Source organism: Phyllostomus discolor, chromosome 6 (genome assembly GCF_004126475.2).
Source record: "Phyllostomus discolor isolate MPI-MPIP mPhyDis1 chromosome 6, mPhyDis1.pri.v3, whole genome shotgun sequence".
In the NCBI taxonomy this organism is placed as follows: Eukaryota; Metazoa; Chordata; class Mammalia; order Chiroptera; family Phyllostomidae; genus Phyllostomus; species Phyllostomus discolor.
This window is the reverse complement of record NC_040908.2, coordinates 16,034,745-16,060,950: the sequence shown is the minus strand read 5'-3', so window position 1 is coordinate 16,060,950 and position 26,206 is coordinate 16,034,745. Positions and strand designations below refer to the sequence as shown.

General features: G+C 57.8%; 1 protein-coding gene across 1 annotated transcript in view; it reads left to right on the top strand.

The window, feature by feature from the left end:
* The window catches only part of ALK (ALK receptor tyrosine kinase), a 103,016-nt gene that overhangs the window by 55,511 nt on the left and 21,299 nt on the right, over positions 1 to 26,206 (top strand). The window contains exons 6-14 of the mRNA XM_036029953.1: positions 2,641 to 2,803; positions 12,341 to 12,491; positions 16,780 to 16,916; positions 17,523 to 17,737; positions 20,238 to 20,993; positions 21,669 to 21,767; positions 22,253 to 22,405; positions 23,395 to 23,499; positions 25,338 to 25,524. Coding sequence (XP_035885846.1) covers positions 2,641 to 2,803; positions 12,341 to 12,491; positions 16,780 to 16,916; positions 17,523 to 17,737; positions 20,238 to 20,993; positions 21,669 to 21,767; positions 22,253 to 22,405; positions 23,395 to 23,499; positions 25,338 to 25,524 — 1,966 coding nt within the window. The remainder of the gene's footprint in view (positions 1 to 2,640; positions 2,804 to 12,340; positions 12,492 to 16,779; positions 16,917 to 17,522; positions 17,738 to 20,237; positions 20,994 to 21,668; positions 21,768 to 22,252; positions 22,406 to 23,394; positions 23,500 to 25,337; positions 25,525 to 26,206) is intronic.

The following is a 26,206-nucleotide window of genomic DNA, read 5'->3' as shown; positions in this document are numbered from 1 at the left end:
AACATAAAGAAGTTTTTTTTCTTTCATAAATGAGTTTTAACACAATCTTGTTTTGTTTTGTTTTGTTTTTTTAAAGTAAGAGAAGACGAAAGAGCCAGCCTTCCTCCCTCCCCTGCCCCCAGTCCAGGCTCCTCCTTGGGGTCCACTTTATCCTCTCTGAGCCATTTTATCCTTGTTCTGAGCACCGTGCTCAGGCTGTCCCATGACACCGACGACAAGTCTAAGTGACAGGCATGGGCATCCCCATGCGTTTGTATCAGGAAACCGAGTCTCAGAGAACCCACGCAATTCACCCTGACCTTGCAGTTCATCCCGAGCAAAATTCAGGATTGAGAAAACGTGGCCCATCTGGGCCCAAAGCCCATGCCCCTCTTCCTGCTTCACCAGATGCTCCCCCTGGCCAAGGAGCAGAAGCCCAGTGTCTCTGGGAATATCTTAGAACTTTCGGAACCATGTTAAGCAGGCCGAAGTTATTATATATAATATCACACTTGCCGGATCCAGTGTAATATATATGTGTGTGTACATATGTGTGTGTGTGTGTGTGTGTGTGTGTGTGTACAAATTCCTTAGTTACTAGGACTGAATTAACTAAATGAGCCACCATGCATCTGCCCAGACTGATGAGGTGGAGGCTGTCGTTAAGCCTGGGCTGTTTGCTGTAGGCACAGACGGGGCCTGCGGGATTGTCTTCGAGAGGCTAGAGATCACGGGAGGAGGCGATTTTTCTACTCCTTTTCTGAGCTCTCCTTTTTCTCTAGCCCTGTCCTCTTCCCCAGCTCACTGAGTTTAAATTCCTAAGTCCAGCTGGCTCAGGACCCACCATACCCACAGGCGCTGCTCTGGCCGCAGTTCCCGTTGTTGGCAACAGCACGGTGTAGGCAGGACTCACTGACACAACTCACACTGTTAGAGTTTTGAACTGCACAATGACCTTTCACAGCCTTGCTTCCTTTAACCCTAATGCCAATCGAGGTCCCATGACCTGTAAGTGATGAGATGACCCAAACCCAGGTGTTCTTGCTGCTTTCAAAACCTGCGTCCTTTCCATTCCATCCACCCCAGCCCACCCCCTCACCCCTGCACAGCCCACTCCTAGGATTTGGGCAAGACGCACTTCTGCTAAAATGCCTTCACTGAAGAGTTAGAACTTTGAATGAAAAGCTTACCCCTTTACACTACAAATACATCGGAAAAACAGCATTCAGCCATGCATACCAAAGACGAATGGATCATCCCTTTCTTGCCCTAGACACAACCTCCAGAAGTTGACATCTTCCCCTGAAAAAAGTGAAGCTGAGGAAAGCACGGTGGTGCACTCCGTGTCCAGGAGCTGTGTGCACCGCAGCGCCAGTGAGAACTGCGGCCTCCTGACCTCGGGGTCGGGGCAGGGTCACGAAAGCCCACATAGCTGGCCTGGTTTTCAGATCGTCAAGGTTGCCCAGTGTAATCTTAGGCTGATTGCTTATCATTAGTAGCCCAAATTAACCTTTCATTTTTGCATCATTAAATCACTTGAAAGTTTTCCAAAATTTTCCCTTCGACGTTTTACTGAACAAAGCTCTATATGCCCAAATTAATCTTTCCATAATTTTCTATAGGTAGAATTTGACTTAATCTCTTTAAAGGGAAGTAATTTCTTTCATCTTATAATGAGATTTTTGTATTTGAAGTGAAAGCCATTTATCAAGAATACAGGGATTTTTTTTAAGTTTTTATAGGTTATTAAAAAGGTTAGCCTTCCAGCCAACGTGAAACCTCACAACCCCCCAGGTGCAGCCGGGCTCCGAGAGGGATGGTGTGAGAGGAAGTGGCCCAGAGGTGGCGGAGGGGCGGGTGTGCTAAGGGTTCCGGAGGCCGTCTGAGATAACCACCCAGAAGGTCATCTAAGGGCGTGGGGTGCTCCAGGTGAGGATGGAGCCCCCGGCAGTTGGGGGGGGCTTGGAAAAGGAGAGCTCACCCCGAAGACAGTGCGACCAGCTTCCCCACCTCTCTACACTGCTCCATCGAGAGCCCCAAAGCTGCTTTCACTGAGTTTCTAGATCTGAAGGTTGATATTAGCCGGGAGCACAAGTCTTCCGGACCCCACCACTGCCCTGGAGGGTCGTGGAGCTGGCTCTGAGTCTGGTTTACTCTTCTGATCTTCTCCAAGCTATGAGGGTCCTATCCTAAAAGGCCAGATCTTTGGGAACAGGTTAGATGCAGTCACCACAGCACGGGGCCTGTGGTTTGCCCAGCACTGCCCTGGATGTGATGAGAAACCAGGAAAGGACCCAGCCCGGCCTGCACCTGCCTCACCTGAGACGGACCTTCTCCCCCTCCTCGCACCTGCACTGTATTTTGTCATTGCCCTATACTGTAGCTGACTGCATCCTGTTTAGTCCCCCTTCATACTCGATGAGCTTCTCAGTGCCAGGGTCCAAGTCTGCCCCACCTGTGTCTCTCACCTGCCCCAGGGCCTGGCGCGCAGTCCATCCTCGGTAGCAGTTTCCGGGTTGAAGGACTGGGCGGCAGCGTCTCTTGCCCCGATCTCGGGGCCAGCGCCGAGTGTCAGGGTCAGGGAGCAGACAGCTCGGAGGCAGCCCGCGGCACAGGGAGGGCCAGGCCCCGTGAGTGATCGTCTTCCCTCTTGTGCCGCAGTTCACTGGCTGTTCACCACCTGCGGGGCCAGTGGGCCCCACGGCCCCACGCAGGCCCAGTGCAACAACGCCTACCGGAACACCAACCTGAGCGTGGTGGTGGGCAGCGAGGGCCCACTGAAGGGCATCCAGACCTGGAAGGTGCCAGCCACCGACACCTACAGGTGCGTATGGGGCCGGGGGCAGGGGGGGCCGAGGGGCGGATCTGCCCTCCTGAAGAGGACTGGGGTCCTGCGTATGGGTGCATGTCCCTGGGGTGCCTGGGTGGCACGCCAAGGTTCAGAGGCCACAGCCCCTGGCCCATGTCAGGGTGTAAGGACTGGAAATGGGGAGATTTGAGAGAATGGAAGACAGCAGCAAAGGGAGATGCGTCCTCGACTCTCAAGGAGCCCACTGACTCTTTGTGGAGGTGATGTACATGCATGAGCCAGCTTTAGAACATTTGTAATTTTATTATTAATCATTGTGATTACAGTGGGCTACTCATTGAATATTACTCCACGTTGCTCAGTGAGGCAGTGCGTGTCAAAATGTGTGTGAAGCCAAAGTGTGACGTACGTGAAAGACAGGGCTCTTAACCCCGAGCCTCCTCTCCCGGGAGGTCACTGTTCTCAAGGAAAGGGACTGTCCTCGAACTCTCGTCCCGTGTCCAGCCCCAAGCCTCGGTCCTCCACCAGGGCAGAGCCAGGGCTGACAGGAGGCCCAGCTCCCCTAGGTCACTCTGAGGTCACGGCCAAGGCACAGCTAATGGCAGAGCTGAGGCCCATGGCTCTCATCACGGGTAGACCTCAGAGTGACCGCAGGTGAAAGCCCAGGTTGCTGCGCCCACTCTTGGAGCGTCGGGTTTCGCAGGTTTGGAGTGGGGCCCGGGAGCGAGGATTTCTGACAAGTCCCCGGGTGATGCTGATGCAGCCCTGGAAAACCACTGAGTAAGGTCAGACCCCCGGCCACGCTCCTCACACGGCTCTGTGCCGAGGGCAGAGACAGTGCTGCAGTCCTCACTTCACAAATGAGGAAACTGAGGCTCAGAGAGTCAGGAGCCTCCCACAGTTCAGAAACCTCCTGCAGCCCCAGAATTTCTGAGGCTCAGCTGCACTGCGGCTCCTCCCACCCCTCAGCCAGGCTATTTGAACAGGAGTCATCCTGACCATGCCCTTCCTGGGGCAAAGGCCCCCCAGAGGCTGAATGCAGTGGGAAGCAAGCTCCCCTCCCCTCTGCAGCCGCCAATCCCTGGTGCACCCTCAGCCCTTGGGAGGAAAGGAGGCTTCTCCGGTGCCCAGTTTTCTGTGGCGGCCCCACCCTTGGGGCCTCAGAGTGTAAGCGTTTCAGGGAGAGCCCTAAGTGCTTTTTAAATGACATCCTGGGCCAAATGCAATGACAAGGGTTGGCTGCCATCAGCGCCGCCTTTGGGTCCCACACGTTCCCAGTAAATGGCCAAGGACACGCAGCCGCCACTGACCCCAGCACCACGAGCTGGCCAGGCCTCTCCTTCCTGCCTGGCTGAATTTCTGTGGGTCATCCACTGTCCCAGAGTAGGAGGAAGGACTCCGGGAGGGAAGGGGGTGAATATTTGTTGATGATCCCCTGGGTATTCCTCCTCCTCTGAGTAATGAGGTCGTGTCATTATTGATGTTCCCTTAAGCACAGTCAGAGGCAGCATAGCTAGGAAGGCTGGCCGGGTGGACACACAGTAGTTGCCGACTTGTCTGCTTCCGAGCACGTTTTTCCGACTTCCTCAGAGGCACTCCATGTTTTGAAAGATTTTGCCTCCCAGACAAACTGCACTATTAAATAAAAATTAATTCACTTTCCCATTTGCTGTTAATTGGAGCTCCATCTGAGCCAGGTTTCCGACCTGCATGAATTGCCACGGCGTCACCACGCTGTGCCGACGTCAGCCGGCCTTGGAGGATGTTCCCACCCTCCCTTTGGAACGCTGAGCCTGGCCCGCTGCCCCTGCACCACCCAGTGAACACTCACTGGGGACAAACCCAAGGAGCCGTGTTTCTGTTGAAGCAGGACGCTGTGGCGTGTCCAGATTGGTAAAGGGGACACTGAACTGGCCTGCCTGCGACAGCACCATGTCAACGTGGAAGAATCCAAACCAAAAAGCAATGGGTTTGGGTTCTCATGGAACCTTTGTTTCTGAACCAGTGAGAGGCTCTTACAGACACAGCCATCCGTCAGTGCCCCAGGAGAGCCGTCCCAGGATGCCCTGGGGGTGCCCACAGCGGAGGGTGCTCCAGTCCCTTATGTGAAATGTCACAGCATTTGCATATGAACTACACACGTCCTCCGGTATAACTTAAATCATCTCTGCATTGCTTCCAATACCCAATATAATGAGCATGCAAATAGTTGTCCTATTGTATTGTCTCAGGAATGATGACAAGAAAAAAATATGTGCGTGCTCAGTACAGACGCAACCAGTCATAGGCCTAACTGCATACGAGCAGTCGCATCACCAGAAGGCAATGATTTTTCAAATGGTTTTGGTCTTCGGTTGGTGGGATTTGCATATGTAGAACCCACGTGATACGGAGAGTCAACTATTTCCGATCTTCACTGCATCCTTGACCCTGGATAAGGCTCTGGGCTTGGATGTCGGTGTCTATTGTCCACCTGACTCAGTATTCCAAGCAGCAAAAGTTGAATGGTTTGCTTTTCAGACCACATCGAAATGTCCCCACGTCAGAATATCCATGTTGAGAAGGCAGGGGCCCTTTCTCTGGAAGACAGTGTTTTTATGTTAACTAATCTTTATTTAATAAGTGCAGTTCGTCTGGCAAAATAAATACAGGACAATCAGAGGACGTGAGGAAAAGGTTCTTGGAAGCAAAGGGCTGGAAGCACCGCCGTGCAATCCATCTACTCCTGGAAGTGTGGGCGCTCCGCTAGCGCCGCCTGCCTGCTGCCTGGGCCAGGCCTGGCGGGATCGTTGCTCCAGCTGCCTTCCCTACCTGCTGAGCAAGGGGGCGAGGGAAGGGCACAGATGCCTGTCGGGCCCCTGCTGTACTCAGAGGGGAGGCCACCACTGCTGGGGCTTTCTCAGGGACGCATACAGGGACGCATATGCGCCCCTCACCCCACTCTCGACTGCCCATTCATCCTGGGCCCCCTCCCACTCTCTGCTGCGCAGCACACCACGAAGGGAGAGGCCCAGACGGGGGAGAGGGGTGGGAGTCAGGGGCAGCACCCAAACCCCTGTCCCTCCCCAGCCTCCACTTCCTTGCCCTTCCCCTGGATCTGCCACTTCCTCTGTCACAGCAGCAGGGGTGCCACAGTCCGCTCCCCCTGGGAACCCAGGTTCTGGCGTGCAGACCTGCTTTGCACATCTCAGTGGACTGTATTAAACACACTGCGTGCAGGATATAAAGATGAACAAGATGCCCCCCTGCCCTAGAGGAGCCCCAGCCCGTGTTGGGGGGTGGGGGGTGGATGTAGCATTTCCGAGTGCTGTGGAGAGTACCGCTGTGGAGGTTTGCATGGAGCACCGCAGTCAGAGGCTGGGGGAGGGCTGGGGGCGCGCTGAGGGTGGGCTGGGGGCAGGAGTGGCTTCCACAAGGACAGAGACACCTGCGTTAAGTGTGGAAGGTGGTGAGAGCTGTCCACAAGGTGGAGGGGAGGGCCTCCTGGTGGGGGCAGTGCCCGGGGCAAGGCAAGGCCTGCCAGCTGAGACACCTGGCCCTGGGGCTGGAGCCTCTCCTGGCAAGTGCCTTTAGCGCCCTCTGGTGACGGCACGGGTGGCAGTGAGGGAAACAAGCCTGCAGGCAGGGAGAGCAGGGAGAGGCTGAGGGCCCCCCAGGCAGGAGCTAGAAAGGGCTACACACCAGGGCAGGGGAAATGTGGAGGACGGAGAGCTCAGGGCGCAGGGCCAAGATGTGTTGGGGAAATGGAACCAGTGCAACTGGAGGGCGGGGGAGGGGGCAGTGCCGGGGGGCAGTGCCAGGGTGACAGCCATGCTGGGGGCTGAGGAAGCCAAGACAATGAGTGACTGATTCCATCTCAAGGAGCTCGATTAAGGTAATGGCAAGAAAAGCACCTGATTAAGGGACATTTCTGGGTGCGGTCCAGTGTGGCTGAAGCAGCTCATGACAAAAGCATTGATAATGGGGCGTGTGCCGGGGTGGGTGAGATCCTCGGCCTCACCGTGTAATGGAGACGGTGCCGGCAGAGCCCTGCTCCGGGACCACTGAGACTCCGTGTGGTTCTGTGCGTGGCATCCCCACGCAGAGGCGGTCTGCACCAGTAGGTGCCGGCCAGCCCTCTCTCACTCTGCCCGGCTTCTCCTCTCCCCCACCCCCTCTTCCTACAGCCCACCCGCCTTCCTTTCCTTCTTCCTCCCTTCCTACCTCCCCAGGGTTCAGCACCCCTCCCAGCCCTCGGTCCTCCCCACCTCACCGCACGCACGCACACACAGTGCCTACAAAACATTTGTCAAGCACGGTCCACAGCCCCTGACGGCAGTTCTCTCACAGCCCACTTGTTCCTCAGGCTAATGTACAAGAGGCCCCTGATCCCAGCCAGAGCCAACAATCCTGCCAGCTGACCTGGCCACAGCTGTTCCTGTCGCTCTCCATCACTGAGACCCATTTCCTCACCTGGCTTCAGGGACCACAAACAGCCGTGGGGCTCCTACTGTGTGCAGGGCGAGCTCCCACTGTGTGCAGGGCACTGAGTAGGTGCTATGGGACTTAGAGAGACAACTGAAACTCTGGCGCTTCACAGTCCGTGGAAAGACCACAGGGTGGAAAAGTTAAATAACAGCCCACAATGTCAGTCCAGCCCCAGACGATTATAGAAGAGAGCCACAAGTCACGATTAGTTGTCAGAGTGGCGGTGCAGTTAGCCATCGCCATGGAGGGCACAGAGCAGCAAAAGTCGGGAGTGGGGATGGTGCACAGATCGATGGGCTGCAGGCAGAAAGGAGTTTGGGTCTGATTTCGCCACGTCCATCATATGACCTTGACAGTATGCGTTCCCCTCTCTACAGTGGCCCATCTGCAGAGGGAGGGGCCACTGAGACCTCTTCCAGCTCTGACATTCCCAGGCGCCTCGGGCTGCCCAGTCAGGCGGGGTGCCAGGAAGAAGTGCACCCTTGCACACGGGTGCAACCTAGAACAGAGCTTGGATAGCAAGTAGGTGCCTTGACAACTGGCCCTCCCTGCTGACCCCAAAGGTGCCTCCTAATGGCTCAAATGACCTGTCTGGGTAACCCCACTCTCCATCTGAGCAGGAACTTCCCACTGACCCGGCCCCGACACACTCACACTCTCCTGTGCACACAGTAGCCCCGTAGGCCAGCATAGGCGGGGCAGGCCTTTCTGTTCTGACTTCACGAAGGGGGAAGCAAGCCTCTGAGGAGGGGAAGGGACTCACCCAAGGTCCCGCTGGGAATTCAAAGCAGAGCCCAGCGTGGTGCTTCCTGCTTCTCCAAGCAGGGCCCACTCACTCCTTGCCCCCGCCGCACCCCCAGTTTCCCCTTGAGGTGGGACGCCCACTCGGCCACCTGGCGGCACACCAGCTGTGCCCTCCTCTTCTCAGGATCCAGCACGCAGCCACTATGATTTGCTGCTAATTCTTTATTTAAGAAAGATTCACAACTCAATAACAGCACGTAACAATAGCTCGCAGTCAATAATACCAAACGCAAACCCAATAAACATCCACGTTGACCAGGGGCCCTGGGCGTAGACGAGGGAAAGCAAACAAACAAAACTACGGCGCCAGCGCACTGACAACAGCGTCTTGTAATTTCCAGTAGCTTGGAATGACTGCGAGTCATACTCCCCACTTGAGTGGCAGGCAAATTAATTTGTCACTCGTCAGCTGTCAAAACTAAATTGTTTACAAGGGATGGGAGAGAGCTTCAGAGATTCCTCTGGGGTCTTCGGACGTGCCAAGGCTGGCCCGTGTCCCACTGGCTTGTCTACAGAGGTGCAGCCGGGGGGGACACTGAGCAGCCTTGACCCCAGGCTCCCTCGGCCACACCCTGCTCTGCCTATTGCTCTCTAGGAATCGGGGGTCACTGACCCTCCTGCCTCCCAGAAGTCACTCCCTGGAGAGGAGTGGCCAGGCTCAGCCACAGGGGTGTCCCAGTGTCCCAACAGAAGCTGCTGTTTGTTACTCATTGGCTACTTTTCGGGCACTGAATGAGGTCCCTTGCAGGCATTGTCACATTTAACTCTCACACCAGTGCTTCGAGGTAGTTATTAATATCTCCCTTACATCGATGAGGAAACTGGAGCTCAGAGAGGGTGAGTAACCTACCCAAAGTCACACAGCTAGTAACCCTGGCAGAGCCAGGGCGGGGGAGGGAAGCAAGGTGCCTTGGACACAACATTTAAGGAGGCGTTGGCTCCCAGAGGGTCACTTGAGTGCAGGGTCGGCGCCCGGCGGTGAGGGTGCCTGTCTTGCCCCACCTCGGTCTTGGCCCTGAGCAACAGGAACATCCAGGTCTGTCTGCATTCCGGTCCGTGCCGTTTTCACCAGGATACCTCCTGCTCCAGAGACCAGCCTTGCAGCAGCAGCTAGAAGCTTCCAAAGGAGTGAAGCTCAGGGGTGGGGTTTCAGCCCTCAGAGGGCTGGCGAGGGAGGCACTGCTTCCCAAGGCCACAACAGTTAGTCCGGACAGGGAGTTGTCTGCTCCCCGGGACTTTAAGCGGGTCCATAACCCAGGTAAACACTGTGGGGCTGAGGCCATCAGACGAGAAAGTAAAATCTGGCCGTCGGCTCCCGGTCATCAGGTTCTCTGCCTGCTTTGGGCTCTGCAGCGCTGACCACAGCCAAAAGTCCTGCCCTGCCCTTGGCGTCGGTGTGCAGTCTTTTCAGACACACTACTCATCCCCACGAGGGCAGGAGCCCTTGCCCTTCCTTTTCTCCTTGGGAGGGAAAGCTGAGGCTCAGAGAGGTTAACCAAGTTGCCCCAAGTGACACAGCCAGCAGAGCAGAGCTCACGGCTCTTTCTGTCCCATCTCATCGCCAAGAACTCAGTCCAGACCCAGGTGAGGCAGCTTTTGAACTTGCTGGGAGATGGCAGAAAAAAAAAAAAAAGATGGCTTAGTGAGCGGGGAAAGTGACAGGAACAAACAACTTATAAAATATAATAATTTGGCTAAATTTAAACACGTGAAAGATTTCAGATTGATTCATAATGCATGCAGATTGATGCAAATGACTATGTAAATGATGCAGAAAATGATGAGGAGTGTACAGCTTACCTCTCAGCCGTAAGCAGGAGTGGGCAGGACCAGGGCTCCGTCTCAGGCAGCATTTTCCACGCAGACCACCCCTTCGGGGCGAATGAAACACTTCCCCGTGCGACAGGACGGAGCCCCAGGACAGAGGCAGGCCGCCCGCACTGCTCATCTCTCAGCTCTGCAGAGCGTCTCTGGACCCCACCCCCACCCCCACCCCCACCAGCAGCACCACCCCCAGCACCTGCCCCGGCCCCTGCCCCGGGCTTCCCTTCTCTGAGCTAAACAGTGCTCTGTGCTTGCCTTCCACTAAAAAGCCTTCCTTTCCCCTCAGTTTGTTAATTGTCCTTATCACCTTCTCCCTTGTTCCTAATGGGTCGAAAGCGAGGGTTTGTCTTCTCACACCGCCCTGGCCACGCATGGAGAAGCCTCATGGCAGCGCATCAGGAAGGAAATGGCCTCCGTGACGGGAGACGTGGGGGTGTGGACCGGGCTTCACCAGGTGTGTGGCCTCAGATGGGTTACTTCATCCCTCTGAGCCTCGGTGCCCTCATCTGTCAGATGAGGTTACTAACAGCTACTGTTCGTGGCTGTTGGAGGGGGACACACGTATCTACTCCTGGGACGCACAGGCCCTGGCCCCTCCCACTCTCTGCAGCCCCGAAGCCCCGCCCCCACCACCCACAGCCTCCTGCTGCAGTCACGTGTTCCTGCCTCTTCACCTCCATTCACACAGGCCTGACTCCTACGCTCCAGTCCTACCTGGGAGTCCTACCTGCCCGTCACCCCCACCCCACACACCCTGCAACCAGCCGAGACCTCGGTGCCTGCCTCGAGCGTCGGTCTCCCTCCTGGGCCCTGAGCACCGGACGGCCCTGATTTTGTGCAGAATTCCCCCTTTCTCTACGTTTTCACCCCTTTGTCGTCTTTTGATGTTGACCCCACTGGCCTGTGAAAAGTAAGATATGGCTCCCACTTGATCAGGGAAGAGGTTGGGATTCTGGGAGGGTACACGGCTAGGAAGTGGCCCGTTCTAGCGAGGGGACCCCAGCACCCTTGGCTCCCTCCTCCTTGTCCCCGCAGTGTAGCCACCCCGATGGTGAGGTCTCTCCTTTCCTAACTATGATCACGTCCCCATTTTCTTTGCAAGCCCCTGACGGTCTAGAGCCGGTCTCAGGTCCTCTTGTGCCCAGGACGCCATGCCACGCTGGCTCACGGCAGGCCCCAGGCAGTGCCTGGCCACAGCTAGGGCGGCGGGCACCAGGCTCTCTTCCACGCTTCGTGGAGACCCCGGCCACACCGGCCACCAGTCAGCCCCCCAGGCGTGTCTCTGCAGAACAGGCCTGAGCTCCGCCTTAGGGAGCCCCCAGGAGGTGCCTCACACTCGTGGAACATGGGGAATTTCCTGGAATCCTATCAGGAGAAGCCACTGTGTTTCCACGTGAGCAGAACCGCCTCGCCTCGCCTCTCCTCCTGGAGGCTTTTCCTAAAGGACCCCTCATCTGAGAAGCTCGGACACGAAAACCTCCGGGCCCCGCCCCCCGCAGCCGGTCTCCGGGGAGGCATTTGTACCTGCTATGCTAGCTGCCTGTACGACACGCCCCTCTTGGCTCACCAGCTGAGCCATTTCTTCCCCGTCCTTGCTCGACTGTACCTCGGCAAGCCAGGAGGCAGTGGAAATAGTCCCACATCCCCACACTGTTTTTCTTTCTATCAGGATCGGCTGTTTGTGGTCTGCACGCAGCTCACTCCAGAAGGGGGCACTGGGGGGTGGAGAGAAACAGTCTGTGCTCGCCAACAGTGCTGTCCTCCGGCATTGCACGTGGGGCCTTCCTGTGTCTAGACCCCCGTGGGGAGACTTTGAAACTGTCTGCAAAGTCCTCCCTGCTAATCCCCCCAATAATAATGATAGGAATGATGATAATAATGATAACAATAATAGGAATACCTTTGAGTGCTTATTATGTGCCAGGCACAATTCTAAGACTGCACGTCTCAATTCCTTTAGTCCTGGCAACACGCAGGGGCTAGAAGGTGGATTCTCTTATCCCCATTGTACGGGTGTGGAGCAGGGATGCTAAGTTACTTGTCGAAGGTCACGTGGGCCCTTTGATTCTGGACAGAGACATGAATCCATAATGGGGAGATCCCAAGTGTTCAGATCCCTCACTCAGTGCCCTACATTAGCGCAGACTTACCCTGTCCACCCCTTTCTCTCTTTCCGCCTGCCCTTCCCCTCCCCCCCCCCACTCTTTCTTCACCCTGGACCAGTTCTTTACCTTCCAGGCTCTGCCAGCGAGGCGGTTCCCTGCCCCTCTCCAGACTCGGCTGTCCTCTCCTGACCGTGGGAAGAGGGGCCTTCCTCGCTGACCTTGGGGCCTGATGCGGGGGGAACCCTGGGGACCCACGTGGGGAAGCACTGGCCCACTGGCAGCTGCCGGGCTGGCGGGAAGGGAGTCAACCCGCATCCGGTGGCTGAAGCCCCTGTGCTCTGTCCCATCGCAGCATCTCCAGCTACGGAGCCGCCGGCGGGAAAGGCGGGAGGAACTCCATGACACGGTCCCACGGCGTGTCCGTGCTGGGCATCTTCAACCTGGAGAAGGGCGACACGCTGTACATCCTGGTGGGACAGCAGGGGGAAGACGCCTGCCCCAGCGTAAGTGCCCAGAGCGGGGGAGTCTCCTCCCTGTCCACCCAGCACCCTGGAAGGCCCCGCAGAGGGCACCAATGCCCATCACGCTCCTCTGGAGCTCACGTTCAAAGACGGCAGGACTCCCCCGTGTCCTGCCTGCAAGTGCCCCTCGCTCTCCAGGACCATCTGGGTGCAGGAGAAGCCGGTGGTGTGGCTGCCAGGGTTTCACAGCCCCATAGGAACCGAGGCTGAGGCACAGGTTTCACAACTTCTTAGCAGAAGTGTGAGTTGAAGCTACTTCCTGGACTTTCTCGCTAGGGCACCATTGTCTTTGTATTAGTACAGACAAATACGAGCTTACCCATTTATTTTAAATGCAGTTTTCTTTTTTTTAAGATTTTATTTATTTATTTTTAGAGAGGGAAGGGAGGGAGAAAGAGAGAGAGAGAGAAACATCAATGTGCGGTTGCTGGGGGCCATGGCCTGCAACCCAGGCATGTGCCCTGACTGGGAATCGAACTTTGGTTCGCAGCCCATGCTCAATCCACTGAGCTATGCCAGCCAGGAGCTTACCCATTTCTTGTTCAGCTCTTCGGCACCTCTCTGTCCATGGCTGCATAGAAAACGTTCTGAAAGGTACAGACAGCAGCAGTTGTTTCTGGTGAGGGCACTGCAGTTGAGGGTGCTTTATCAATCAGTAAGGTCTGACACGGCCGGAAAAGGAATGCACTTGTATATTATTTATTATTCATGTGATTACAACTGTAAAGACTGTAAAGCACAGATCAGGGCTGGAAGACCATGCAATCCACTTGTCCCATTTTTGCAGACGAGAAAATGGAGGCCACAGAGGCGAAGGGACTTGTTCAGAGTCACTCATGACACAGCACAGAGTAGGGACTCGGGCTCCTGCTTGTGCCGGGGCCTCGGTTTTTATAGCCTTTTCTTCTTCTCCACCTGCAGCCCACCACCCAACAAGCCAGTCTGCCCTTCTCTGCAGCCACAGAGGCAGCCAGTCATTCTGATTTCCGCCCCTCCCTCCGGGGGTCCAGCTGCCACAAGAGGGGGAGCTCCAGCAGCAGGAGCCAAGAGAGCTGGTGGTGGTCTGACGTTACCAGGGGGATGAGAAGTGAGGACTAACCAAGCGGCAGCCGTGCAAACTCCCAGCACCCAGCTGTCTGCCTCTTGCCACGTTCAGGACAGGCAGGCCCTGGTAATGCTGGCTGTCCCAGCTGGAGCTCAGCACCCTGCAGGGCGTGTCTCCCTTGGGGCCAAACCCCGCCCTCACCTGAAGCACAGCGTCCACCTGGGGATAGCCTTGGGGGACAGGCTATCAGTGAGATAGCAAGGGCCACTGGAAAAGCAATTCAATTCCACAAAATAAACCCAGGGCTTCTAAGCACTACACACTGGGCTGGAAGCAGGGCACAGCCTCCCTGGCCTCTGCTGTGTTCAGGGGTTAGAACAAGGCCACAGGAGCAGGCTTCGCAGGTACAACCTTGTGAATGAGAAATGGCTGGACTCCCACTTTTATTTAGCAACTATAATCAGGACTTTTCAACCTGATATAATATATTAAGCCATTAAATCGCAGGCTGCTGTAATTTCCACAGGTATTTATCGAGTACTAATGTAATTCTTTCATCTAAGCAGAAAGATTGCATTGACTTTTGCTAGGAACTTTTACTTGATTAGATTGTAATCAGTTATGTCTTTTCACAGGACCACATCCTTTTTTAAAAAAAAAAATTCAATTATAATCTACTTGTTCCTCTAGGTTGCTGTACTTTATCATTTCATTAATCAACCTCGTTGCTCTCAAACTTGGATGCAAGAGTTCAGAAGTCAATTCTCAGTCAGGGACAGAGGGTGGCCCCCTCTGCTGGTCAGACCAGGCATAACATGGGCTTGGGGCAAGGAGTTGGGCTTCCCTGTTGCTCCCCACCTCCAACCCCCAGGAGTCACTGGGAGAAGGAGAAAAAAAGACTGTTTACAAGCACTACCTCAATCTCGAATTTCCCAAAATGGTATCTAGAGGAGGAGCTCTAGAAGATGAAGAGGACTCGAAGAATCTCCCTCCCCCATCCTCCTACCCCCCTTTCAGTTTAAAGGAGACACCCTGGCGGGGGCTGCAGGGGGTGAGCAGAGGTCTGAGCTCTAGTTACACACAGGCCGTTGTCCAGCCCAAGGGCTGCAGTCTCCAGCCCCCTGCAGATGCTGTTCACAGGGAGGGGCTTCCCCAGGGCAGAGCCCCCAGCGCTGGTGGCGGAGGAGAGGAAGGCAGGGAGCAGGGCTCGAGGGGATGGGCCGCCCTGGCACCACTGGTTTGGAGTGGGCACCCCCTGATCTACGAGGGGGAGGCGGGTCCAGAGAGGTGAGGGGCCTGGGCCCGTGCAGCTCAGCAAATCACTGGCAGAGCCTGTCCAAGAGCCAGATGGGGTGTACTCTGTGCTCTACTCCGTCCAGCTGACAGCCCACATTTCTGTCCCCCGGCCCCGGGCTCGGGCCAGCACGCTTCCTGCACCTCACGCCCCCTCAGACAGCAGTGAGCAGGGCTCCCTTCCAGCAGTGCCCCCCACCCCCCCCGCCGCACCCCATCCCCCCAGCCCCATCGGCACTGCACATACACAGGAGAAGTGTCGGCTTTCCACAGTAACGATCCACAGCCTTCCACCCACACCAAATCCGCTCTAAAAAATATCAAATTAGTTCCATCATTAAATCCAAAATGCCGTAAAACAAATTGCATCTCAGCTATTTATCTGGAAATCTCTTCAGTGCTCATTGCCGGCACCCCCAAGCGCCCGAGCATGAGGAGTGGCTAAAGATGAATTGCCACGCCCACCGGCTGGTTACTCAGCAGCATTCCGCGGAAATTCGGTGTTTTATTGGCCTTTTTTCTATTAAGTAAAAGAAAAGTCATCTTCCTCCGAGGTCGGGTCGACGTTTGCAGGAGTTCATCTTAGCTGCTGCGGCAGATACCAGGACGGCTGCTCTGGAAGCACCACCCCCGTTATTCAGGGGTGCCGGGATCTGTGTCACAGGCATTCGCACACCCTGCAGGGACTCCCAGGGGCCTGGGCTCACGCCAGCACGTGTGCGGGCTCAGACGTGAGTCCAAGTGAAACAATAGCCGTTCATTCAGTCCCTGACACGGGCAAGACACTCTCCTAGACACCGTCCTCTGCCACCCACAACCTGTGGCGTCTTCCTTTGTTCCCATTCCACACGAGTGGGTCAGAGGGGTCGAGCGCCCCCTCCCCAGCTGTTTGAGGGTGTCCCGCTGATCCCAGGGCTCACGCCATTCTCAATGGCAGGCATAGTGAGCTCTATTCAGGGCCATGCCGGGGGGTTCTGGAGGCAAGAAATGGGACATGAGCTGGGAGAAATGAGTTGCCCAAAAAGGAGAAACGACTTAGGGGAAGACAAGCTGGGAACACAGCCCCAGTCTGGCCTCCCACCGGAGTTCCTCCTTCCGCGAGACGTTGGAACCGCAGCTTCCCTAAACACCTGGGCGGCCCCCACTGCCCAGAGAGTGATGTCCAGCTCCTTCTGGGATCGTCCCCAAGGCCCCTGCCACTGTCCCATTTAATGCCCCCCACCCACCCCCACTCACACCCCCCGCCAGGCCCATCTCCCCACTCAGGCCCCTCTTCAGGGCCAGAGGACCCTTGCAGCCCTCCTGAACCACCCCTCTGTCCTAAGATGGACTTTTCTGAGGCAAAAAGACTCCTTGGCTTTTCCCCAAGTACCCCACTCCCCTTCTGGGTTCATGCTGCTCCCCTCCCCCACCCGGGTGCCCTGACTTTCTCTCCTTCCCTGTGTGTAAAAGTCCCTCTGTCAGATGCAGTACTCAACATGGGGACTACAGTCAAATGTCATAACAACCTGCATGGTGACAGATGGTTACTAGACCTAACATGGTGGTCCCTTCCTAAGGTAAATGTCCAGTCACTATGCTGAACACCTGAAACTAATATAATGTACTTTAAGTTTTCTTTAAATCTCCTTATTCTTCAAAGCCCACCTAAATGCGACCTCCTGCAGGCAGTCTTCCCTGATCACCAGTTGGCAACAAGGGCTCACTCTCCCTCCCCCAACCTCCCATGCATTTTCTAACGAAGCTATTCTCACGGTCCTTCTCTAATCCTGCCCAGAGTGATAGTTATCTGGGCACATTTTTTGGTCCCTTCAACTCAACTGTAAGCTATTTGAGAGCTAGGCCCTATCTTTAAACATAGAAGATCTCTGCATGCTGGGAAGTAGAGAAACTTGGGCACAAACCTGAGGTGGGTTTTTTTTGTTTCTACAGACAAACCAAATAATCCAGAAAGTCTGCATTGGAGAGAACAACGTGATCGAAGAAGAAATCCGAGTGAACAGGAGCGTGCACGAGTGGGCAGGAGGGGGTGGAGGAGGGGGCGGAGCCACCTACGTATTCCAGGTGAGGTGGACTCTGCCGGCTCCCCAAGGCAGAGACTTCTGAGTGTCATGGGGTGGAGCCTCAGGATAGATGAGGAAACGCAGGCCCAGAGGGATGCAGGGTTCCCTATCCGTCCAAGAAAGGGCAGGCTCTTCTCCTGCTGCACTACGAGCCCGAGTCACCACGCACGCCTTTGCCCTCCCTGTTGCGAGGAGAACTTGTCTGGCGTTGTTGCAGCCAGACCCAAAGCTAAGGGCAGAGGCTTCCTGCCAGGTCCTCCCACAGGGACAGTGACGCTAAGGGCTTAACTCTGAGGTTGGGTGGGCGGTGTCCGAGCCAGCGACCCTGAGAGTGGAGAGGAAGGAGAGAGCAAAGGGGCCTGCTCTGCCCCGGCACCCAAACCTCTGAGGCCGCTCGGTGAAGCGTCAGGAAAGGGGCCGTGTAGCAGCCTGTAAGACTGAGCCCGTGGTTTTCCTCTCTGATGGAGCCCCGACGGTAGCAGGAGCTGGGGGTGGGGGAGGCGGTGGAGCGTAAGCTGTTGGGCTGTCGTAGCGCGAGGTCAGAGCCCTCGGACCAGCAAGACGTCACCCACTGCCCAGCAAACACTCGGACACTTTAAACATTTAAACCAGGGCGCTGGGGGCCCTGGAGTGGAAGCCCAGCTCGGTGTGCCAACCTCTGAACGTCTGTCTCTCCGGGCAGATGAAGGACGGTGTGCCGGTGCCCCTGATCATTGCGGCTGGCGGTGGCGGCAGGGCCTACGGGGCCAAGACGGACACGTTCCACCCCGAGAGACTAGAGAATAACTCCTCGGTTCTGGGACTCAACGGCTACTCCGGAGCCGCAGGTACAGCGGTGCGAGCCCGCGCACTCCCAGAACATTCTCCTGGACCCGGCCAGCACCTGCTCAGCCAGGGCCCTCCTGCGGGCATCTTAGGCGCCAGAACCTGAGAGGCTGGGGGCTCTGAGACAGGTCCCGGCACCAAGGGAGGGGGGGCAGGCAGCATCCTTGGGCCGCAGAGCCCACCTTGCTGACAGCAGGGTTGAACTTTGGGGAGGTCACTGAGAAAATGAGACGGACCCCAAGCATGCAGATGGCCGGCCAGCCCTCCCTGGGTTTCACCGAATGCACCTGGAGGTGAGGAGATGGGAGACCTCTGGGCGGAGCCAGGCCCTCCAGAACCCCAGGGCTCTGCCTCCTGGCCCCGGGGGCCCAGCTCACGCAGCGCCTCACTGGAGGAGCTCCGTCTGGAAAACGGCCTGGCTGGTTAGTGACAAACGAGGGCAGGCACCCGGGGGCGTGCATTCTCCGATCCTCCAAAATCAGCCGTCCCTAAAGAGAAAAGTCATTTGGTCTTTGTAATTTTCCCACAATCGGCGTGCGGGAGGGTTTTTGAAGGCATCTATCATTGGAGATTAATTAAAGCAAACACTCAGACTTCCTCTTTAATCAAGAGATGACTGGGGATAGAAGAAAGTAGGGTTGTCACTGGGTGGACAGTGAAGAATTACCCCCAGCAAGATTTATGGTGCTCCGTGCAGAGGTACCGATTTAATAAATTAAAAAACACTTCCACATCTATTATACGTGTGCTCTTCAAAGCAATCCTGCAGGGCTCTCCAGAAAGATGCTACTATTCCCGTTTTACGAGGGTCAGCGGGCTCACAGAAAGTTAGTAGGTGTTTTTTTTTCTCAACATGGTCAAACTGTTTCATACTCCATCCATTTAAGAAAAAAAAAAAGTTGATTTATTTTTATGCCCATTATTTTCTTCCCCACACATTTGCCTGGAGGCTGCCAGGTGGAGTCAGGGGCAGAAATGATGCAAGGGCAGGCGGGGGGGGGGGGGGGGGGGGGAAGAGGGGGGGCAGGGGAGGCGGCAGACAGGTGTCAGGCCCAGCTCACCCTGACGTGCTCACCGGGCTCGTGGCTCTGCCCGGCCCATGCCCAGAATTCACTGCAGATCCCCCAGGGAGCAGGGGCCTTCCCTCTGCCACCTGACCCCAACAGCCACCCGCTGGCTGGCAGGAGGCAGACCAGCCCTTGAAACCTAAGCACCCCTCTACCTTCCAAAGGTGACAAAGGGACCCCACGACTTGCCTGGGTGTCTTGATTGGCTCTGTGTGTCCCCATGCTAGACCCACGCTCGCTCCTGCCCTGGGTTTCGTTGTCTGAAAACTGGTGCCCTCTTTGTAGCACAACGGTCATCTCTCTCCACACCCCACACCTTCCACCCCACACGCCCACCCCCCCAGCCTCCCTCTGCAGCCCCCTCTGGGTCCAAAAGAGTCTCCCAGATTCACTAATCTTTATGGTTCCGGCAGACCCGCAAACTGCTGTTTCTCCAGGCCCCCCACCCATCACCTGCTGGGGCCGGAAGGGCTCTGGGGCCTTTGGGGGTGGGCTGCCGGTTGCAATGTCACGTGAGACAGCACTGGGGGAGAGAAGGCCCCGGAATCTCTGGAGCCAGCAGGAAAGACTTCTGGGGTCAGCCTGTGGCCTTCCACCTCCATGCTGTCCATAGCACATCCTTGGCAAGAATTCGGAGCCGCCCCAGGCCTTGGGCAGCACAGCTCCGGTGGCTGCCGTTGCCACCAGGGCACCTGGGAGCAGGCAGGCAGGACTCGGCCCAAGCTTCGGAGGGTGGGGCTGTCTGCAGCGTGTGCCCTGCCTGCAAATGCCCCGTGAGCCCTGCGCTCGGCGGTCTGGTTGATGAAGCCTTTCACTCACTCACTGCCTCCTCTGACCCACACACACATCGACCCTCTGAGGCGAGTCTCCATCCCCGAGTCCCAGGCTCAGGAGGAGGAAGTCCTCGCCCGGGAAACAGTAAAGCCCGTTGGGTATCTGGTGCCTAGCCCAGGATTCCTGCAAGGGGCGTCTCTGCAGCGGCCTCGGCAGGGCTGTGGCGGTCGGCTGCTCAGGTTCTGGTGGGTCCTGGCGCTTGCTGAGATGGGAAGCAGCTGAGGGAGTGAAGGCCCAGCACTTCGGGAGCTGGGGGACATGAAGGGAAGGCAGAGGAACAAGCTGAGTCATCCTGCTGCTGCCTGCCCCCCACGGACCCCGTTCCCGGCCAGGCGCTCTCGGGGCTCTCGAGCCAGAGGCTTGACGGGAAGCAGCTACGACCCACCGGGACACTGGGCCGTAGCCAGGGCGGGTCTCTCTGGGACCAAGGCCACACTCCTGGTCTTCCAGCTACGGACCGCAGCTCCCCGGCCCCACTGAAGACGGGGCCCCCGGACCCCCTCAAAGCACACCGTGTCCAGCTGCCTTTGCCAGGTCCCCCGGCCAACCTGACCTAGCCAGCAGCCTCACTAGAGTTTCCTCTGTCTCCCCCTCCCTGCAGGTGGTGGAGGTGGCTGGAATGATAACACTTCCTTGCTCTGGTCTGGAAAGTCTTTGCTGGAGGGTGCCACCGGAGGACATTCCTGCCCCCAGGCCATGAAGAAGTGGGGGTGGGAGACCAGAGGGGGTTTCGGAGGGGGTGGAGGGGGGTGCTCCTCAGGTGGAGGAGGCGGAGGATATATAGGTAAAGATGATTTGTGTTCAAGGTGTCGCTCCCCTCCCCTCTTAGTCCTAGGCACCTCCCCTCCCCGTCCTCGCCTGCCCTCCCCTGGCCGCCCCCGCCCCCGTGTGGACTGTGATGTGACCGTGCACGCCTTCCGCCCAGCCCGGGGACCAGCCGGAGGCAGGGTGTTCGCTCGAGGGCCAGCATCCTGCCTCCAGGCTTCACCAGCAACAGCATCAAGATCCCGCGTGGTTCTTGATCGCCCCGGAGTCGATGACACAGGGGCTTGGGCTTCTCAGACTGTTCTCCGAGCTGCCCCTAAGGTGTGCTGGCTCGAGAACCTCAGAGGCCAGGCCTCTCAGCCACGTGCTTCCCTTGGGATGGCCTGGCCCACGTCCCTGCCAAGCCAGCTCCCTAAGGGCCTGGTGTGTGGCTTCCAGCCTCCAGGACTCCTCCCCTTCCTTTCCCTGCCCCAGCCCACCAGCTTCAGAACGCCACTCACCATGCTGATGGGCGCTGCTCCCGAGGGCAACCACAGGCAGCCCAGCCCAGCCCAGCCCAGCCCTTCAGCAAGCATCTGGTCCCTGGCCTCTGGCCCCGGGTCTCCTCCAAGCTAGAGCAGAGCACAGGAGCATTCTGAAGCTGAGAGGCGGGGGAATGGTGGCTCCACTGTCCCCACAGACTAGGACACGATGCATGCACACACTGTGATGTTCTGTCTGTGTTTTGCTTAACGCTGTGAAAGGTGCTTGCATTAACCAGATGCTCTTCTTTTCCAAGCCTTGGGTGGGTGGGCGGAGTCCGAGGGGGGAGCCCAGAGATAACCCAGCCCCAGCTGAATGGAGGGACAGGAGCCTAAAGGCACAGGGGCCCTTCCCCCATGTCCCAGCCCCTACCCTATGGCACTGGAGCAGCTCCTCAATGCCACTGCCCTGGCCAGTCCCAGAAGAGGCACCAGGGGGCTAACCAGCCTGGGGAGACTAGAACTTTTCCAGGTCTCGTTCACATGCACTGCTTCCCACGGGGCCCCAGTGGAGTGGGGAACCCCCGTGGGAGCTGGCCTGGACCTGGAGAGGAAAGTGGCCCCACACCCAGCATCTACGAGCCAAGCCCCACGTGCAGCCCCTGTGCCCTGAGCCTCCCTTCCCTCCCCATCGCCCCGCCCTCCCAGGCGCCCCACTGGCCCCACTGCATGACCCGCTGATGCGCACGTGTGTTGAGACTGGGCACCCACCCCTCTGCGTTAAACTCTTCTCTGGTTTGCCACAGGCGGCAACGCAGCCTCGAACAATGACCCTGAGATGGACGGGGAGGACGGGGTGTCCTTCATCAGTCCCCTGGGCATCCTGTACACCCCGGCTTTGAAAGGTACCCTCTGCTGCGTGCAGAACCGACTTCCTTAGGCCAGGTCTTCCACTCAGCTACCACCTCAGTACTGCCGACATGAGTGGCAGTACAAAGGCACGACTGTGGGTCACTGGCAGGCCAGGTTGCCGGGCACTCGGTTTTCTGGGAGTCCGGAGGTGTGGTCTGATGTGGACAGAGGCAGAAGACCGACCACCAGGCAGGCCAGTGCTAGAACATGCAGCAGTAACAGGGGCTGAACCGACTTAAGGGCCAGGCGTGCAGGCCCTCCTACCCACCTCCACCGATGCACCCACACCCCCGAACTCCACCCCCCGGAGGCACCGGGGACGTGCCCGCTCACAGCTATGCTGCAGCGGCTGTGGGACGTGGGAATGGGGACCAGAGAACCCACACTGACCGGCTGGAGATAGGCACGGGGGCTGGGTGGGGGGCGGGGCGGCCTCCCCGGGCTCCGCCCAAGGCTCACCCTCCGTCTTTGCTGACAGTGATGGAAGGCCACGGGGAAGTGAACATTAAGCATTACCTGAACTGCAGCCACTGTGAGGTGGACGAGTGCCACGTGGACCCCGAGAGCCACAAGGTCATCTGCTTCTGTGAGCACGGGACGGTGCTGGCTGAGGACGGTGTGTCTTGCATTGGTAAGGGGGTGGGGGTGGGGGCCCAGAGATGGAGCCACCGCTGGTCTCCATGGTTCTGGAGACGTGGAATGCATCTCTGTAAACTCCATGACTGCCCCCGCGCCCCATCGTCCGCCCCGGCGCAGATGCTCTGACGACTGGGCAGAGAGGCCTGAGTGTGAGGGGCGGGCCGCGGCTCCCCAAGGAGTCTGGAGTCATGTAGCCCCACCCCTGACCCAGGGTGTGAACCCTTACGCCCCCACCCAGGGGCCATTCCGCCTCCACAGGGACACCCCGAGTTCCCGGGACTCAGACACTTGTAAGGCATGTGCTTCTTCTAGACAGTCCCTTCCGGCTCCCACTCCACGGGTCCCCATGGGCAACAGCCTGTCAAGGATGTCCTCCTCCTGCACGTCTTCTGCAGGTTAAACGACCCTTGAATTCCCATCCTTCACGGGGGACACAGCTTAATGTCTCCTCTCCATACCGGTGCCCCACGCCTGCAGGTGTTGCCAATGTCCCTCCTGAAATGCGGTGTCTGGACCAGGCATGATTCGGCCGTGTGGTCGATGCCACTGTGGCGCCTGGGAGCCCCCTCCCGGGGCCACAGGAGGTAACTCAGCCTCAGAGTGTCCCTGAGGGGCACCCTCTGTTGCTGGGTCAGACCAAGCTCATCGCTGCCTGCAGCCCCTGAATCTCCTCCGCAGCCACTGCTGACTCACCTTTTACCCTCAGCCTGTTGTCATGCTGTGGGCATTTTGGATTAATGCCCAGAATTGTGTATCTAGGCCCGTTCCGTGCCTCCTTCACCGGAAGTCACTCTGAGGGCTGTAACACCAGGATGAACCTGCTCTATGCCCCGGGTCCTCTGAAAAGAAGGGCAGACGATGTTTCTAGGCATGAGAGGGGCAGGCGGCCTTCGTCCCGGCCAGGGAGGGCCTTTCTGACTCGGGTCGGGTCCAAGGAGAGTCAGCACGGTCACTGGTGTCTCGGGGGGACCTGTCTTCCAGTGTCGCCCACCCCAGAGCCCCACCTGCCGCTCTCGCTGGTCCTCTCCATTGTGACCTCGGCACTCGTGGCCGCCCTCGTCCTGGCGTTCTCTGGCATCATGATCGGTGAGTGTGCTGCAGCCGCGGGCCTTCCCGGGGGAGGGGGGCAGGAAGGCCGATGTGGCAGAGCAGGGCAGCACCGCGGGCTCTGCCGTGGACCCCGAGGTGTCCCTCCATGTGGGTGGTGGCTGGGGCAGCCCAGGCCCCCAGCACAGCTGCGGGTCCCCAGAGCCCCTGATCCTGAACCTCAGCCCCATAAATAATTTCCTGGCTGCCCTCGGGGAGGCGGCGGGGGCGGGGAGCACTCTGCAGAGGTGGGCGCCATAGCTCAAGCTCAGCCCCGGCCCCAGACTTCACTTCCAGCGCCCACCAGACACTGGCTTCAGCAGGCACTTCTCCTAGTGGGGCCCGTTCCCTTTGGGACGCCTCCAGCACCACAACCGGACCCCGCTCCCCACCCCCACCCCCACCCGCACCCCACACCCTCCTCCCCAGACAAGCAGAGAATGCAAAGTTGGTTTGAGTGTTTCCTGTGAGGCCTGTGAGCCCAGGTGAGCTGGTCAGGAGGTCTAGGAGGGCTCACATTGTGTGACAGGCTTCTCCTTCTGGAAACGCCCAGGGCAGGCGGGCAGGGAGGTGAAGGAAGGCAGAGGGAAAGGCTCCAGGCTCGGGGGAGAGGAGCCCCGGGGGTGGCCAAGAAGACGGCAGCACGTGTAACTCCCACAGGTGCATCCTTCAAAGGGACAGGATGATAGGAGCAGACACGTTTTACACACTCGCTACGTGCCAGGCGGTTTACACGTGTTAGTTCCCCGAGGAGGGGGTGCAAATGAACGCACAGCAGCTGACTCACTTGCCCGGCCGGAGGGGGAGAGGCTGGGCTCCAAAGGCAGGACTCGCCCCGGGAATCCCAGTTTCCGGCTGCCTCCCCCGGAGTGTGCCTACTGAGTGCTCTCCCAGGTATCATAGCCGAGATAATGGTCCCTTGCAATGGTAGAGCTCTTCAGAACTTTTCAAAACCATCTCATGTCGGTGAATTTATCCGATTGAGACAACCCTAGGCCATGGGGACTGGGGGGCTTAGGGGACAGGGCAGGAGTTACTTTTCCTGCTTACGGAGGAGGCTGGGGCCGAAGGGGTCACATGACCGGGTCAGTGTCACTCAGTGTCACTCAGCCTGTAAGTAACAAGGGTGCAGTTAGAGCGCAGGTCCTCAGGTGCCAGTTTAGATACCAGCTGAGGGCCCTGTCCGCTCTGGCAGTTTTCCAACTATGGGAAGTGGAGCGAGCGAGCGCTGCTCTCAGATCCGCCGCCGTGCTGCCCCCGCCCCCCACAGAGGCCTGGCACCGCAGAGACACCCAGGCAGGCCTGGTGCTGGAGACCTGGGTGCCTCTGAGGGCCAGCTCGGCTGCAGAACGTCCCAAGAGCCCCGCTGAACAGTCTTTCGACTGCATGGCCTTTGGGGGTCTTTGCTCAGCCCTCACCTTCCTGCACTGAGAACCAGACTTTCAACACAGCCTGATGGTTGACCCAGTCTCCCCCCTCCGGCTCCCTCCCCGCTTCCCCTCAGAGCCATTTTCCATAGTCGTGTCTCGGATCTGCTTCTCAGAGGACCCAAACTAATGTGTCTCTACCCCTGCATGACACGGTAAAACCTTTTCCATTTATATGATTTTAATCTTTACATTTACTTTAAATAATCTTTTGATTAAAAGTACTCTTTCACATGTATAATCATTTCATTAGCACTAGTAAGTGTGGTGGGAGGTTTTCGATCTCAGAGGAGGGGATGGAGATCCAGGAAGGCTTCCTGGAGGCGGTGGCCTGTGCTGGGCTTCAGAGGCCAGGCTGCCTGGTGCAGACCACACTGAGGCTGACCTCTCCACCCATCTGCCCATCTGCAGTGTACCGCCGGAAGCACCAGGAGCTGCAAGCAATGCAGATGGAGCTGCAGAGCCCCGAGTACAAGCTGAGCAAGCTCCGCACCTCGACCATCATGACGGACTACAACCCCAACTACTGCTTTGCCGGCAAGACCTCCTCCATCAGCGACCTGAAGGAGGTGCCTCGGAAAAACATCACCCTCCTTCGGTGAGTGCCCTGCCATCCTCCAGGGGAGGGGGTGTCCCGGGGGCCTGGACGTCATCCCAGCACCACAGACTCCTCTAGCTACAGGAGACCAGCCCAGCCCCACCCCACCCAGAGGGAGATAGGTTCGTGTTCAAGGCCATTTGGGGGGTATCTAACTGCTTAGCAGCCTGTGTGCTCGTGGGGTTTGCACGATGGGAGGACGACTAGTTGGGAGGAACCAGGACTCTCCCTCCTCAAAACCCACACAAGTGCCCCCTCCCTGAGCCGTCCTGGCTCCCCCCTCCTTCTGATGGAGCAAAGCGCCCCCCTCCGAGCCCCCAGAGCATCCCGTGCATGTCTGCCCCTCACTGAGAGCACCCTGCCGAGGTGTCTGCAGCGGACTGTCCCTGCCGCCCCGGGGAGTGCACGCCTCCAGGCCGAGGGCCAGGCCTTGGCCTCCCCTGTGTCCCTGGCCCATGTCAGAGACTCAAGTCTTCCCCAAGGGAAGTTCAGCCATCGTCACGAATCCCGAGCTGGCACACCTCTCGCCAGTTTTCAGATAATCCATGGAGGTCGGGATTGAGCGGCGAAGCCGGGTTGAGGGTGTGACTCCTGGGCTCGAGCCCCCAGCCCCTCATGGGCAGCCACTCGGTGTCCATGACCCTTTCTCGCAGCCGGCCTGCCTCTGCCTCATCACGCTCTC